The following is a 17,422-nucleotide window of genomic DNA, read 5'->3' as shown; positions in this document are numbered from 1 at the left end:
AATAAATTGACAGCAAACATAATTGGCTTTAATGAAAAGGCTAAGGATTAATTGATTTCTTAATTTCTTAGGATTAAGAATTTTACTCTGTCTAGAAGTCCAGCAGGTCATTTCTGGTCCTTTGAAGTTACTGGTTCAGTTTTAATATTTTTAAAGCCATATTCATATATTTATAGGGATGTTTTTGCTATCTATCGTTCAACACAAACTACACCAATACTCACCTGAAAACAACAGCAACCATTTGTTTTGCTCACACATTGGCCACTTGGGCAGGGTTTGGCAGGGAAGCTTATCTCTGCCCCACATGGTGTCCCTGGACGGCTTAGCCTGGGCTAGTGACCCCAGTTCACGCACAGCCGGCCAGGGGGTGTGCTGCTGATTCCTCGGCAAAGGTCTCTCTGTGGCCAGTGTGGACATCCTCCTGATAGAGTGGCTGGTTTAGGAGGATGATATCCCAGGAAACAGTGTTCCAAGAGAGAGGAAGTGGAAACTGCCAGGTTTGCTAAGGCCTGAGCCTGGAAACACGCATCGGCCCACGTTTGTACTGTATTGATTGAGCAGTCCCAGAGGTCAGATTTTAGGAACCAGGAACACAGAACTCTTAGCTCTTGATCGGATGGAGGAGTATAAACAGTTTTGGAGCCATGCTTTCAACTGCTATAATGATAGGGGAATATTGCCATTCTTAATTGATAAGGTTAATTTGCTTCAAGGGGAGAATAGTGTTGAAACTTGGAGACAGTGATATTATTTCTATTCAGATACTATTTTCCAGTACAAATGTGTGTGTTTTTTTATTTTTTCACAACTTTTTGAAGTATTAAAAACAGTATTTGCAAGACATATGTGAGGAAAACTAGAAGACTCTGATGAAAGAATAAGAAGAGTAATGAATGTATATGGATAGGAAGACACGATATTCTTAAGATGTAAGCTCTGTTAGCTTGATCTATAGGCTCAGGAGCAACCATTGTCAGAACCTCTGTAGATACTAAGAAACTTATTCTAAGTTTATATAGAAAGTCAAATGATACCAAATACGGAATATCATAATGAAGACGAATAACAAAGTCAGAGGAATGACACTCACTTCAGTATTCAGTGCAGAGCCACAGCAATCAGGACACTGGGGGGGGGGGGGGGGGAGTCAAGGGGCACAGGTCAGTGGGCAGAATTGGTAGCCCAGAAGCAGACTCTGAAATAGAGTCAGTGGTGTTTGGGAAAGGAGCAAAGGCAATCCAGGGGAGGAGAGAGCGGAGGTGGGACTGGGGCTTACCCACATGCCGAGAATGAATCTACACACTGGCCTCATGCCTCCACAAACGTGAACGCAAGATGGATCCTAGGCCTAAATGTAGGAGGCAAAACTACCAAACTTCTGGAAGATAACATAAGAGAAAATGTAGGTGACTTTGATTTGCTGCTGAGTTTTTAGCTATAACACGACATGCACGATCCATGAAAGAAAAAATTAGATGAGTTGGACTTCATTGAAATTATAAATTTCTCCTCAGTGAAAGACACTTTAAGAAAGTGAAAAGACCTGCAGAGAGAATGTTTGTCAAACACATACCTGATAAAGAGATCTAGCCACAATATACAAAGAACTCTTAAATTCAACAATAAGAAAACAAATGACTTAATTAAAAAATAGGCAGAAGGACTGAACAAACACCTCACCAAAGAAGATATGTAGATGGCAAATAAGCATATGAAAAGGTACCTCAACATATGTCCACAGGGAACTGAAAATTAAAACAACACTGAGATGCCACTACACATCTATTAAAATAGGTAAAATCCCAAGTAGTGACAGCACCAAACACTGGCAAGAATGAAGTGTGATCAGTAAGTCTTTTTTTTAAAAAAAATATACTTTTATTATTATTTTTTTTAGAGATAGAGAAAGGGAAAGGGATAGAGAGGTAGAAATATCGATGAGAGAGAAACATCAATTGGCTGCCTTCTGCACATTCCATACCGGGGATCGAACCCACAATCTGGGCATGTGCCCTGACTGGGAATCCAGCTGGTGACCTCTTGGTCCCATGGGCCACCGGCCGGGCCTGACCAGAAAGTCTTATTCATGCTGGTGGGATGCAAAATGTACAACTACTTTTGAAGACAGTTTGTCAGTTTCTTACAAAACTAAACAGTCTTTTTTTTTCTATTTATTGAATGTATTTGGATGACATTGGTTAACAAAATTACACAGGTGTCAGGTGCACAGTTCCACAACACATCATCTATACCAGTGATGGCGAACCTTTTGAGCTCGGTGTGTCAGCATTTTGAAAAACCCTAACTTAACTCTGGTGCCGTATCACATATAGAAATTTTTTGAAATTTGCAACCATAGTAAAACAAAGACTTATATTTTTGATATTTATTTTATATATTTAAATGCCATTTAACAAAGAAAAATCAACCAAAAAAATGAGTTCGCGTGTCACCTCTGACACGCGTGTCATAGGTTCGCCATCACTGCCCATACTCTCCCCCACCTTCCCCTGCGCACCCTCCCCCAGCAATCACCAAAATGCTATCAGTGTCCATGAGTTTTCTCTCTTTTTTTCTTTTGTGCTCAATCCCTGCACCCCCCAACCTCCCCCCCAACAGCTGTCAGCCTGCTCTCTGTCTCTGAGTCTGTCTCTGTTTTGCTTGTTAGTTCGTTTTGTTCATTAGAACATACAGTCCAGCAATTGTGTTCTTAGGGATTTGCCCAAATGAGTTACAAAAACCTGTGCCTGAGTGCCTCTAGCAGAAACAACCCAAATGCCCATCAGCAGATGACTGGATAAACAAATGTGGTAGATACGTTTTTGAAAGTTTAAACTCCTTAGATTTTTAAAGAAAAACAGATTATGAGTTTAGAAATTATTATGTAGCATTTCCATAGGGGATTATTAAACTTGAACTATACTCATTTTCATTTATTAGAATCAAACTCATCACTAGATGAAACTTTAGAGCAACAAGTTCTCATTTTACAAATTTACAAAGAGTGAAATTGAGATGCAGAGAAGTTAAGTGATTTGCTCATAGACACAACTAGTAAATAATAAAACCAGAGTTAGAAATAAGCTCTCTTGATATCCATATCATTTTCTTACAGGAAACTTGACCGAAAAGTACATATAATAAATGGCTTGTACACTCAATAATGGTCATTGATAATAACAGTCATAGCCCTTAGGAATCTGTAAGAGACCTGGCTATGTGAACAAGCCAGCTGACAAAACAAATAGTGGACAGAGGTAAACTACTGAGGCAAATAAAGTTTCTGATTTTCTAAAAAATGGGAACTAAATAGCAAAGTGAAATTACCATTTGTTTACTGATGACTGCAGATTAGTCATCCCTACATGTACACTTAACTTTCTAGTGTTATGATACATTGCCCAGTAAAATATGATTACTAACATTTTGGCAATCTTTGCTTTTGGCTATTGTGAATAATGCTGCAATGAAATTGGTGCACAAATATCTGTTTGAGTTCTGCTTTCAATTCTTTTGGGTATATACTCAGAAGTGGAGTTGCTGGATATTATGGTAATCTGTTTAATTTTTAAAGAACTGCCATACTGTTTTCCGTGGCAGCTGCATGATTTTATGTTCCCACCAGTAACATACAAAGCTTTCAGTTTCTCCATATCCCACCAACACTTGTTTTTATATCCATCCTAATATATGAAGTAGTATCTCACTGTGGTTTTGATTTGCATTTCCCTAGTGCTTAGTAATGTTGATCATATCTTTCTGTATTTATTGGCTACTTGTAGGTTTTTGGATAAATGTCAGTTCAAGTATTCTTCCCATTTTTAATTGGGTGCTTTGCTTTTTGTTGTTGTTTGATTCCCTCTTTTGAAACCTAAGAATTATCCCTACTTACTGATTTGTAGAAGCTCTTGAATCTATTTTGGATATTGAGCCTTTACTTTCTCATTTTGACAATATTTTCTTCTTGTTATGTTTTATTCTTCATTTACAGTACCTGTGGTTTAGAAGTTTTTATGTAGTAGCTTCTGTCATTTTTTTCCTTTATACTTTCTGGGTTTTGATCTTAATAATGTTTTATACTCTAAATTATTAAAAATATTGCCTTTACTCCTACCATTTCGTTGATGAGACTTTTTACAGACTAACCAGCAAGTAGATATTTGCTCTATAATTCACATTTAATTTGAATTTAACCATAGATTATATTTTGTAGATATGACAAATTCAGTGCTGTGTTCATAATGAACTCTGGATCCGTGCTACTTTAACTATCAACATTTGGAGGAAAGTGTTTTCCCACAGCTGAGACTTGACTTTTTAAAAATCAGGACAGCAGTCAAATTGTTGCCTTTATGCTTAGAAATTAGTCACCTAAATAACCCCTTGTCACACATAAAGTCATATGGGTGCGCTCACATGTTTTGTGTGCTTTTTACTTAAGTGGTTTTTTCCTGAAGTAAATTGTATGAATATATTGTTTCAAATAATCAAAATCCCCATATGTGCTCTCTTTGCAATCTAACCTATCTTAAGAGGTTTTTTCTTATAAAATTTTTAATTGTGACATTTAATTCTTTCTGCTAGATGTTAAATAAAAACATTTTTCATCTTTTATTGTGTTACCTTTTAAATATAGTCTGATTGAAATATGAGAATATTTTGTCTGTGTCTTTGTTTATAATAGCTGTCTGTTTATAGAAAATGATATAATAGCTTTATTTTATGATTAGTTGGATACTAATTTAAAATTATGAAAGATATCTATAAAGTACATATACTTTTTTTTTATATTTTATTGATTTTTTACAGAGAGAAAGGGAGAGAGATAGAGAGTTAGAAACATCGATGGGAGAGAAACATCGATCAGCTGCCTCCTGCACACCTCCCACTGGGGATGTGCCCGCAACCCAGGTACATGCCCTTGACCGGAATCGAACCCGGGACCCTTCAGTCCGCAGGCCGACGCTCTATCCACTGAGCCAAACCGGTTTCGGCAGTACATATACTTTTTAAAAAATATATTTTTATTGATGTCAGAGAGGAAAGGAGAGGGAGAGAGAGAGATAGAAACATCAATGATGAGAGAGAATCATTGATCGGCTGCCTTCTGAATGCCCCACATTGGGGATCGAGCCCACAAACCGGGCCTGTGCCCTGACCAGGAATCAAACCGTGACCACCTGATTCATAGGTCGACGCTCAGCAGACAGAACTAATGGGGGAGGAAAGTGACTCCTGTGACCTCCTCTCTTCCTATTTCTCTTTATAAGGTAGTGTTGTTAGAGTAGCTTGTCTCTGTGATGTTTGTCTGCCTCTCTTGTCCGTGTGCGTGGATCATTTTTTAATTTAAAATTTTGCACTGCAGGTCGTTGAGCACTTCCACATGGAGGTTGGCACAGGACCAAACTCGAGACTCGCAACTCATAACAGTTGATGAAAAATTGGTAAGAATTTTTTATATACGCTGCTAGGATTCTGCCTTCAGGGTTATTCTTGTACAAGAGATTTTAAGAGGGGTGTTTTGTGGGAAGTGATGTGAATTTGACTGTCCGAATTGTATGTAAATTTACTTTAAGAAATATTTGTCACAAAATGATAAAGATAATTTATGTTAAGCATTATACACAAATATTAAGTCATACAAATATTGAGAAATTAAAATTACAAAAGGCTTCCATTTTTTGGTGTTTATAAGTAGCAATTAGAACATTTTTATTTTTATAATGCATGCATTATTTTTTATTTTCTCGGTTATACTATTTAATTAAATTGTAAGGTACCAGTACTATTTAAAATTAAGTATATTGAGTTTTTCTGGAATCAGTTGTTTTTCTGTGTATACATTCCATTTCACATTACACATGAGAGATTACAACTAGCAACAAATAAATAATGTTCTTCACAACAGAAAGAATTTTGGTAACCATGACATAAAATTTTCCAATGTGTGGTGGCATTTTACATGCAGCTTGTTATTGATGCTTATATTATATGATAGCATAAATTTTGTAAATGTCGTAAGACTTCCAGTAAAAATGTGTAGTCGTATTTTCATTTTTACCTGGCTTACCATTATCAAATATATGGGTATGTTTCTTAACTACTCCCTTTCTAATCGTTGTATATTCTTTTATTGCTCAATTTTGAGCCTATGAGCATAATTTAAATAATCGGTCACACTTAAGTTTCTATTTGCACCATTAAAGATCTAAATAGGAAAATAAATAGATAAGGAAACAGTAAGGAAATCCCTAAATATCTTAGGTTTAAGGCTGGCTGATTTGAACTTTAAAACCAAAAGATAACCAAAATAGTCTTTTTAAAATGCTGGTTTTGTCATCCTCTTCTGGAAAATCTTATGGTGCTTCTTATTGACCTACGAAGAGTAAACATTAAAACCCTGACATGGTCTCTGAGGCCGTCCTCTCTAAGTTTACCTGGTCCCACTCTCTCTGTCCCCTTTGCCCTGTGCCTGTGACTTGCTGTTCCTTTTCTGCTTCAGGGCATTTAGATTCCAGTTCAGTCTGCCCAGCTGCTGGTACCAATCCCCAGCTTTTCATTCAGTGCCGTGTGCTTATGCTCCCCATGTTCACCACCGAGGCCGCTTCCTCAGGTGTAGAAGAATTGAGGCAGGAATGGGAGAGGAGGAGGACTCACCAGGCCATGTGTTCATTAATGAATGAGGATCCTCTTTTAATGTTTCTACTGCATCTCTTCTAAGCCCCAAGAGATTGCCTTCTTGTCCCAGTACATGGGGTTTACTCTCTGTAAAATTTTCAAAGTTTACGAGTGATGCTTCTAAGTTCTGTTCTCTCTAGTTTGGATGCATAAGTCAGAACAGACACCCCTCTGTTGCTCTAGACAAGGTGCTGTGAAGCTCTGAGTGTTATGTTTTTCATTGTCTCACAAATCAGTTGCATACTTTTAATGAATTTTGTTGCCCTGTATAGATTTTCTCCAGCTTTGTTATGTCTTTCTTGAAGTGTGTGCTAGTCAAAATATAGGTTTGATATGCCAGCTAAAGTCAATTGAGGTCTTATGTGTAATTATTCATAGTTATTGAGGTCATATTTAGTATGGATAGCTGAAACCCTTAGCCATTCATTTAAGTTTATATTAAAACAAAAGTATTAAATAATCATATAGGTAACGTAGTGCTAACAAGGGTTTCGGCGTTTTTTGCTCCTAAATACGATCAGATGAAGGCTTCAGTGAGTAGCATAATGACAGGACCGGGGGATGGAGGGACTTACAGCAATGTTGAGCAAGTGGAATTGATTAGATTTGCATTTTGAAAAAAAGATTCTAAAAATATATATCAGTATTAATGATGAAAATATTTCAAAAGGTGACGTAAAAGAAGATGTGGAAACCGCATTTTAATGTTATTATTCTATACTATAAACCAATTTATTAACTTAGGATACCATTTTTCTTAACCACTCAACATCCTATATAATAAAAGGCTAATATGCAAATCAATTGAACGGCCCAATGACCGGTTGCTGTGACGCAAGCTGACTACCAGGGGGCAGACCCTCAATGCAGGAGCTGCCCCCTGGTGGTCAGTGCTCTCCCACAGGGGGAGCACTGCTCAGCCAGAAGCCCTGAGCCAGGCTCACAGTGGTGAGAGGGCACAGGTTGGGCTGAGGGACTCCCCCCACCCCTGGCTTCACAAATTTCGTGCACTGGGCCTTTAGTTAGTTATATTTGTACCTGAAATTGGACAGAAACTAGAATCTTAATTGTGTGGTAAGGGAATTAGCCATTCTCATGATTTCTGTTGGATATCTTATGTTATGTAGTTTAAAAATTAATACAGGTGGTGCCTATTAAGCATGTGGACTAGGTCATAAGCATGTGGACTAAACTTAATTGGGGGTTAGTTTTAGTGTTTATTTTCAAACCGGAGGATAACTTTAGATGTTACCTAGTTACATTATTGAATCTATTTTTCATTTAAAATATTTTCAACCTTTTATTCAAGAGAAATCTTATGTGGGACTCTAACAAGTAATAAACTCGATGAAAGCTGAATTTGCTGGAGGGTGAGGGCTGGGAGCCCGAGGGGCGATGCAAGCTTTCCTTAGGACAGCGGTTCGCAGTGTGGTCTGGCTGGGAGCCCAGAGCCCTTGCAGGAGGTCGACAAAGTCAGACTATTTTCCTAATCAGACAAAGGCTTTTTAAAGTCCGTTTCACTTAACATTCTTGATGAAGCAGTAAAAATGATTAATATTTAAAAATCTCCACCCCACATACTCATCTTTGTATTTCCCGTGTGGCAAAACAAGAAGTATTGTGCATAAGACATGTCTGCTGCATGTCCCCAGGTATCACTGGGGTCTAAGGATAACTACTTGTGTTGCTGCGTTGCTGTTGCACATTGAAGCTGGCCACTTTCTTCTTGGAGCACCTCTAATTGCAAGAACAATAACAGGTGACACAGTATGGTTTTCCAGCCTTCAGCACACGGCAGACATTTTCTAGAAAATAAACCTGCTGCTTCAAGGAAGCATTACCCATGATAAACTTCCAGCTTCCAAGTAAAAATGAGAATTTTTGAACTTGATTCTGCCACTGATCTGATTGAGCCTGACAACTTCCCAATAAAGACTGTTGTGATGGTACTGGTGGTGATGTTCAGGAATGTGATTTAGGAGATTAGGTAGTGAAATGTGCTAACATTAGGAAGATGGGCATACCTCCTGTGAACCGTGTTTTCCACATGAGCAATGTATGATGTTATAAAATCATGCATGGGTAAAACTTTGCAAGATAGAACAATGCTTTTAATGTGAGGATGACAATATTAAGGCTATTAAAATATTGCTCCCTTTTCTAATTACATGTCTTTTTTAGGATGAATTTTCTTCATATAGTTCAAGCAAGATAGCTTAGTACAACAGTTTGAACACAAGAACAGATGTTAGAATTAACCTGTCTTGTGTTAAGCTATTCATTAGAGATTTTCAAAAATGCCTATCAGTTGTCCCTCTTCTCACTAAATTCTTTAGCTTTTGAAAATACACATAATAATATTATCCTATATAATAAAAGGCTAATATGCAAATCGACCAAATGGTGGAATGACCGATAGCTATGACGCACACTGACCACCATGGGGCAGATGCTCAATGCAGGAATTGCCCCTTGGTGGTCAGTGCACTCCCACAAGGGAAGCAACCACTCAGCCAGAAGCCGGGCTCATGCCTGGTGAGCGCAGCAGCGGTGGTGGGAGCCTCTCTCGCCTCTGCCGCAGCCCTAAGGAGCAGCAAGCCAAGTGGTAAAGAGCAGCTATCAGGTGGGTGGTAAGGAGCAAGGGGTCTTGGACTGCAAGAGGGATGTTCGACTACGAGAGGGCACAGGCTGGGCTGAGGGATCCCCTCCCCCCAAGTGCTCGAATTTCGTGCACTGGGCCTCTAGTTTTTATAATAATGTTCTATTAATACATAATTGGTTTATTATCATTTTATTTTTTTTATTTTTTTTTAATTAAATCTTTATTGTTCAGATTATTACATTTGTTCCTCTTTTTTTCCCCCCATAACTCCCCTCCTCCCAGTTCCCGCCCCACCCTCCGCCCTCACTCCCCACCCACTGTCCTCATCCATAGGTGCACGATTTTTGTCCAGTCTCTTCCCGCATCTCCCACACCCCTTTCCCCCCCAGGAATAGTCAGTCCATTCCCTTTCTATGTCCCTGATTCTATTATAATCTACAGTTCATTCTGTTCATCAGATTATTTATTCACTTGATTCTTAGATTCACTTGTTGATAGATGCATATTTGTTGTTCATAATTTGTATCTTTACCTTTTTCTTCCTCTTCCCCTTCTTAAAGGATACCTTTCAGCATTTCATATAATCCTGGTTTGGTGGTGATGAACTCCTTTAGCTTTTCCTTATCTGTGAAGCTCTTTATCTGACCTTCAATTCTGAATGATAGCTTTGCTGGATAAAGTAATCTTGGTTGTAGGTTCTTGGTATTCATCACTTTGAATATTTCTTGCCACTCCCTTCTGGCCTTCGAAGTTTCTGTTGAGAAATCAGCTGACAGTCGTATGGGTATTCCCTTGTAGGTAACTGAGTTTCTTTCTCTTGCTGTTTTTAAGATTCTCTCTTTATCTTTTGCTCTTGGCATTTTAATTATGATGTGTCTTGGTGTGGTCCTCTTTGGATTCCTTTTGTTTGGGGTTCTCCGCGCTTCTTGGACCTGTAAGTCCATTTCTTTCACCAGGTGGGGGAAGTTTTCTGTCATTATTTCTTCAAATAGGTTTTCAATATCTTGCTCTCTCTCATCTTCTGGCACCCCTATAATTCTGATGTTGGTACGCTTGAAGCTGTCCCAGAGGCTCCTTACACTATCCTCGCATTTTTGGATTCTTTTTTCATTTTGCTTTTCCGGTTGGGTGTTTTTTGCTTCCTCGCATTTCAAATCATTGACTTGATTCTTGCGCTCCTCTGGTCTGCTGTCGGGAGTCTGTATAATATTCGTTATTTCAGTCCGTGTATGCTTAATTTCTAGTTGGTTCCCCAATATAACATCGAGGGTCTTATTAGTTTTCTTGTAGATCTCATTAAGTTTATCGGCGGCTTCTAAACAGTTCTTGAGAGACCTTAAAAGTGTGGTTCTGAACTCTATATCTTCCATTGACAATTTTGTCCTGTTTCTTTGTCTCCGCATTTTGTTATGCTTCCTTGGTGCACCCCCTAGTGGTCTTTGTTCGCAGTCTTATAGTTAAATCTTGATTGTTGTAGCTAATTACAGGGAGGGTTTGACCTCCAGGCCAAGTGGCTATGAGAATCAGCTGTGTCAGCAGTGAGAGAACTTCTGTCCTCTAGGGAGGTGCTAATCTGGCGTTTGCCTGAGGCTATCCGGCAAATGCCTGTGTGCAGGGCTTGGGCGGGGCGGGTCGCACAGGATCAACAGGGTGGGCCAAAGAGAGCAGTTATGGCGGCTCTCAGTCCTGTCCCCAGGGGCTCTGCCTCTCTGAGTCCCAGCACCCGCTGCAAAGCTCAGAGAGAAAGCTGCACTCGCTCTGACCGAAGCCAGACAGTCCCGCTTCTCCCGTTTGAGTCTGGGTCCCTAAAGACTCGCCCGGATCTGGAGCTCAGAGTCTGCGACTCCCTCCCGATTGAAAACGCCAACCGCGCCCTCCGCCGCCAGCCCGCTCCGCGCACTCCGCACCTCAGAATTTGACTTCAGCACTGCGCCTCCTCTGAGTGTCCGTATGCGTTTCTCTTTCCTCCTAGTTGTAGGACTTCCACTCAGCCAGCGTTCCTGTGGTTCTGGGTGATGTCCCTTCCGTTTTTTGGTTTCACTTTTGAAGTAGTTGTTCAAAGCAGCAAACTCCGGCGTTAACCTATGCCGCCATCTTGGTTCTCTCAGTTTATTATCATTTTAAACTAAGTATATATTTAAGTTTTTCTCCATTTAAATTTCTTATGGCAAATATCTGCAGATATATTTATATAAACAAAACCTCTTTGGGTCCAATAATTTTTATTTCATATATTTTTAAATTAAATGTATTGGGGTGACATTGGTTAATAAGATTATATAGGTTTCATGTGTACAATTCTATGTTCATCATCTGTATATTGCATTGTATGCCTACCACCCGGTAATTTTTAAGAGGGTAAAGGAGTTCTGAGACCAAAATGTTTGAGAATCATTCTCCCAAGTCTTCTTTTTCGGTTTAAACATCCCCAGGGCTTTGATTCACAGCACATGGATCCTAGTTAATTCATCATCGTCATTATCTTGCAGTTGAACTGAATCCCTTTTACACTGTTGTTGCCAGGATTTCTTGTGATACTACAGATGTGTGGCAGGGCCTGCTGGGGATTATGACCTCCATCCCTGCTCATCCAGCAGTCCGAGGAGGGCGGCTTAAAGCTTGTGTTCTCCTACTTCTTCCTTAGGTGAAGCTCATGGGGAGCTAAAACCCAGACCTTTTTTATTTGTACTGTGACCAAGTCATGTTTCATTTCTTCCGTCTTACATATATGCTGTTTATTATTTTAACTGTTATTCTCAGATAGTTCAGACGCCATGCTACCAAATAAAAAGTTTACTTTTTTTTATTATTATTACATTTAACAGGCAAAATTTAATATGTAGAACATAAGAAATTAAGGGAATTTTTATAGTATTTCATAGATGTCAGTACCCTTATAAGTACAAAGAAAAAGATGTTTTATTTTGAGTATCAATTGTGTATTGATAACAGGTACCTTTTCCTTTTTAGGCATAAAATGTAATGGGGAGCAGTCTGCCTCACATTTCCAGTGGAAAGAATCGATTCTTTCATTTGATTTTTGCATTTCTTTTTTCAAATTTATTTGAGAGAAAAAGAAACATCGAGAGAGAGGAAGAGGGAGAAACAGAAACATCGATTTGTCGTTCCACTTATTAATGCATTCACTGGTTGTGCCTTCACCTGGGATCAAATCCGAAACCTTGGCGTATGCAGACCATGCTCTGACCACTTGGCTACCTGGCCAGGCCTTGTCATTTTCGAACTATATACAATGTTGGCAAATAGAGAACAAATCTTCAGAGAATAAAATCGTAGTATTTCCTAATTTCCTAGATTGCTATTAATGAATCTTATCGCACAGCACATGGTACATTTCTAATCAGTCAGTTTTAAGAATGTCTTCTCTGTTGTGTATAAACTAATATCCTTTTCATTTACTGTCAGAATTAATAAAAATTTAAATATCAAAAGAGTAAATAGATGACAGCATCTTAAAACAATCTTGTTAATTGATGTAGAAGCACAGTGTTTAAAAAGCCTTTTTGTGTTTGCACCATTATTTCCAAATCCGCGATACTTCCTGCAAATACTAAGGAAAGCTCACCGCTGACTGTTTGCTTGGCCCTTGGTTTTTGTTGCAGGGTTGCTGTGCTGTGGAGGTTGGGTGAAGAATGCCTTTGCCTTTGTGCTTTATTAAGAGAGAAACTTTTTCCCTTTACCCCCACCCCACCCCCACCCCGGTTTCCTTTCAGCACATTTGATGAGAGCATGTTGTCTTTTTATATTCACGTGGACTATACAAAATAGAGTCGTTAACTGTTCATTGTTCTTTAAAGATTTTGAGTAAGCACTCCCCATAAAACAGCTACAGCATGAATGAGACCTACATGGGTATGTTTTTGAAATGCTTTGTCATCATTTTTATTTCCTATTTTTAAAATACTAATTTCTGTTTGTCACAATCGCCTTATATTAAGTATCTACTACCATACTTAAAATTTAAATACAAAAGATAGAAAAATCCCCTCAAAATGTAAGAATTATTTTAATGTAGTAGTAAAAATAAGGTGAAATAAGCCTTAATAGTTTGGACATTAGTATGTTACTTTTGTAAAATTAGTTGGCTGCCATCTATCCTTCATTATTTATTTATTTATTCAATAAACATGTATTGAGCACCCTCTGTGCCAGGCATTATGCTTCAGTGTTTATGTTGACACTTTCAATGGTTTATTTTCAGTTAGATGCCTAGTCATTTTGTTTAAAAACTATTAAGCAGCAGTTGTTTTAAATTAATGATAGTTATACATACATCCTCATCATAAATGAGTATCAAAAAGGAAACTCTATGTAGCAGTCTGTAAATCTCAAATAGGTAGAGTGGGAAAGACTGGCTCTCATTTCTAAGTTTTTTTGAGAAATTATAGTAAGCACTTTAATATAAATTCTATCAGGATTTAAAATAATCTGTATGTTGAAATTAGGTGTGCATGTAAAATAAAGAGTCAGGGTTTCGAATGCTGCCAATTTGTTGTTTTACTGCTTGGCAGTTTCCTCCCAGCAGCAGCACAGCAGTTAAAGCTTGGTCACTTGTTGGTACTTGCAGTAAGTACTTGCTGTTCGATTAAGCAGTGGTGTTAGCGCACACACATAGCCGACTGTGCGAGAATATTGCTGTTTTAGAATGTCTGCAAGCAGCAACAAGTTATTTAATATAATTTTTTGTCACTTTAGTTGGTTTTACATTTTTTCATTGCTTGAACTTGCTCTAAGAAATTTGTAGAAATGAGTGATATTTTTGCAAGCCTTCTAAAATAAAACAATTATATTTGCTACACAAGTATTAGTTTTATGTTGTTTTTACTTCCTAACACACTAAAAGTTTATAGATGAAAACTTTTTATAAGTCTGCAAACCCGAATTAAAGATCGGTCATTAGGAGGTGGCCTGCACAAAAGAGAAAGCTAAGTGAGAGGCTTGCGTTTGCTCTGGTGCTTGCTTCTTGAAGGGCCAGTTTTCTTGGAGAGATTACGTTCTTTTGGTGGGTGGCGGCGCTATCGCTGCTGGATTATTGGGGGGCGTGTCTGTGATTGGGTTATACAGCCTCCTCGCATCTCAAGTGTCTGTTGTGTCTGGACTTTCCTCACGCAGCATTCTTGTGCAAAAATTTCAAGGCTTTAGTCTGGAGCACTGGGTCAAAGGATATGTCTCTTTGAAGGGTAGACAGGAGTTTTTATGTTTTATTCACTAAGTAGTATTTCATTTTACATCAAAGAATAGCAGCCTCTTTGAGAGCCTTTCAGGGTGGCAGTTGAGCATGTGGGCTTTTTTTTTTTCCAAGACTTTCACTAAATATGGAATGTTTCTTCGTGTTTCTCAGCCTACAGATGCTTATTTATATTCTTGTATTTAGATGGGACTATTAAAAAGAAAAAGCATTGATTGTAGAAGTTAGTTTGAGGTAGAGTTTTATTTTTAAAAAACGTACAATGTACTTGTCTCTTTTGGTTTTTACACTACCTACAAGCTACTGAGAAAAAAAAATTGTTAGATAGCCTTTAAGATTGTAGCAATACTATTGCTTAAACTTCTAAGGAAGAAGTAATGACTAATGATTTTGGAAGTGTAAATTTTATAGTGAAATGGCCTTTTATTGGCTTTTTTTCAAGTGTAAAAGGAGGAGATACTTATTTTGAAACATAACAAAACGCAAGTAATGAAAAATGTTAAGACTTAGTATAGCTAGAAGTAAATGTTGTTTATGTGCCTTTGAGATAAGTTAATAAGTATTATGAACCAACAAAATAATTCTACAATATATGATTGCTTATGTTTAGAAGATTAAATTGTATTTAATATTCCTATCACATGACATATATACCTGAGCATATGAACCAATATTAATATAGCTTATTTTTATATTTATGCGTAAACATGCTTTTAAAATTACTGAAAATGTATTTAACTAGAATTGGTCGATCATTTAAAATAGAAATATTTATACTCATTAATAACATATCATTAGTATTGAAATAACTTCAGATAACTTGCATTTGACATTGAGTAAAACAAGTCAGATCATTTATTATATACAGTTGTTTAAAATAAAATGTATTGATAAGTACAGAACTTTGTGTTCCAAAATACAGTCCCATTAAAATAAGTTATTTTCACATGTTACCTCGCTGTAAAAAAACTTGTACTTATTAAATAGTTATAGAGGAAATGAATGGTAATGTTAGGTTTTATATGCAGACAGGGACCATTGAGACTTAACGTAGAGAATGGTCTTTCTATATTAAAGTTGTTTAAGGAACAAAGATCTTTCCTCCGAAGGGCTCAGCCATCTCCATTCTCTGCGGTTCTTCAGCAATTAAAGCCAGTTTGCTTTCCTCTCTGTTCCACGCAGACAACTTGAACAGGACTGGAGGATCGGACTGACAGTGTTTTATCTTTCAGACACTTTAAGTTCTGTGTACCAATTAGCAAAGTACAGTAAAGGTTTGGACTTAACAGCCACAGCATCTCTCATGCCTAGAAGTAAGTGTCTGGCTGGTGCAGTGTCGCAGCCCGTTGTGTCCCTTGTAAGGACAGTCACTGGGTCACCCCTTCCCCGCGCTCCTACCTGCTGTGGGTGGTATTGTGCAGAGCACTCGGCACTCCACACAGTAGCCTTCCAAGGGTTTGAAATGCTCGTGTGTTATTATCGCGGAGCTTTGGCTCTCAGAGTAGAATTGATAATATTTAATCATTTGAATGTTATGTTTTTTATCCTTTTAGTGATTCTACAATTTGTATGTGAAGATACATTATTTTTCTTTAATTAGTTCCAACTACAAAGCTGTCTCTTCTCTCCTTGGAAATTGGTTGTGTAATTTTATTCGTTTAATGGATATAATTATACACGAGCCGTCAGAGTTTATATCCGAGTGTGTGACACCTGACGTTCCTTTAGACTGTATTTGAATGTAGGTCGGTGGGTTTTTAATTTTTTGTTTGGTTGGTTGGCTTTCTTTTGTAGGTTGGTTTTTGTGTTGTTGTTTCTTTCTTGGTAGTAGAAAGAGAGTATTTTGCTTTTAATTGGCCGGCTTGTCAGATAACTTCAAAACTCAAGAATTCATCCAAATCCCACCTTGAACTTGTTAAAGCCTCATGTCCATCACCTGACAGCGACGTGGTCATGAAGGCACGGGAGAGGGAGCGAAGGAACAGGAGGCCGTCCCGGGACAAGTGCTCTTCTCTTCCGGTCGCGCGTGTCTGGGAAGAGGGGCCGAGCGGGAGGAGAAGGCCCAGCTCGGAAGTGGAGGCTGGAGACGCCCATCCCGCCTCTGTGCCAGGCGCTCGCTGCTGTGGCTCAGTCTGTCTGACTCCCCCTTCACAACGCCGCCTGCAAGCTTGCAGATCCCGTCCGTGTCCTGCCAAGGGGACGTGTAGGAAAGGGGTGCTACTGGACGCCGCGTGCTATGGCTCCCCAAACTGCCTCTCGGTCAGGCACACTGTTCAGAAATAGGAGTAGGCTTTTTGTTCAGTTCTGTTTCATGGTTAATACTTTACTTGCCGTTTTGAGTATATTACATATCAGTTACTGAAGGTTTTTTATTTTAATGCCTCTAATGAAATAGGCATTAAAAATGGCCGTGGCTTTCTCTGAGCAGCATATAGACACCGGTATACCAAAATGTTGGGCTGAAGGCACTCATTTAAATTTAAGACCTGAGGATCGGATCAGTATACTGACTTTGTATTACGATGACTACTGAGTTTATATCATTATAACTAACATCTAACAATTTAAAAGATTTTTAAACCTAATTGAGTAGTTTGAGATTTAACATCTGAAAAAGTAAAATAAGGTTCCTGGTTTAGTTAGGATTTTAATGTATTAAATATTCAAATAGGGCTGGTTGCTTGGAGGTTGTCTCTGTCTTTGGGACTCCCTTCCTCTGCCTGGAGTGGCAGATGCCAGTGGAGGAGAAAGGCAGTGCAGAGTGCAGGCTGGCTGAGAGGAGGAGGCTGTGGCCAAGGAGAACGGGGAGCAGCGAGAGGCCAAGTGAGGTCAGAGAGGGACGCAGGCGATTTTGGGTGTTCGTGAAATAATTCTTACAGTTTTCTACAAGGGATTACATTTTAACAACTACATTTTTTCTAAAAGAAATA

The 17,422-nt window shown here is 38.5% G+C and overlaps 1 protein-coding gene across 5 annotated transcripts in view; it reads left to right on the top strand.

The window, feature by feature from the left end:
• Positions 1-17,422, top strand: part of NDUFS4 (NADH:ubiquinone oxidoreductase subunit S4) — a 63,516-nt gene that overhangs the window by 22,908 nt on the left and 23,186 nt on the right. For all 5 annotated transcript variants that reach the window (XM_036309082.1, XM_036309081.1, XM_036309080.1 and 2 more), the window contains exon 2: positions 5,369-5,447. In XM_036309082.1, coding sequence (XP_036164975.1) covers positions 5,369-5,447 — 79 coding nt within the window. The remainder of the gene's footprint in view (positions 1-5,368; positions 5,448-17,422) is intronic.

This window comes from Myotis myotis, unplaced genomic scaffold (assembly GCF_014108235.1).
Source record: "Myotis myotis isolate mMyoMyo1 unplaced genomic scaffold, mMyoMyo1.p scaffold_m19_p_5, whole genome shotgun sequence".
In the NCBI taxonomy this organism is placed as follows: Eukaryota; Metazoa; Chordata; class Mammalia; order Chiroptera; family Vespertilionidae; genus Myotis; species Myotis myotis.
Note: the sequence above shows the minus strand (reverse complement) of the source record. Positions and strands in the feature narration are given on the sequence as shown.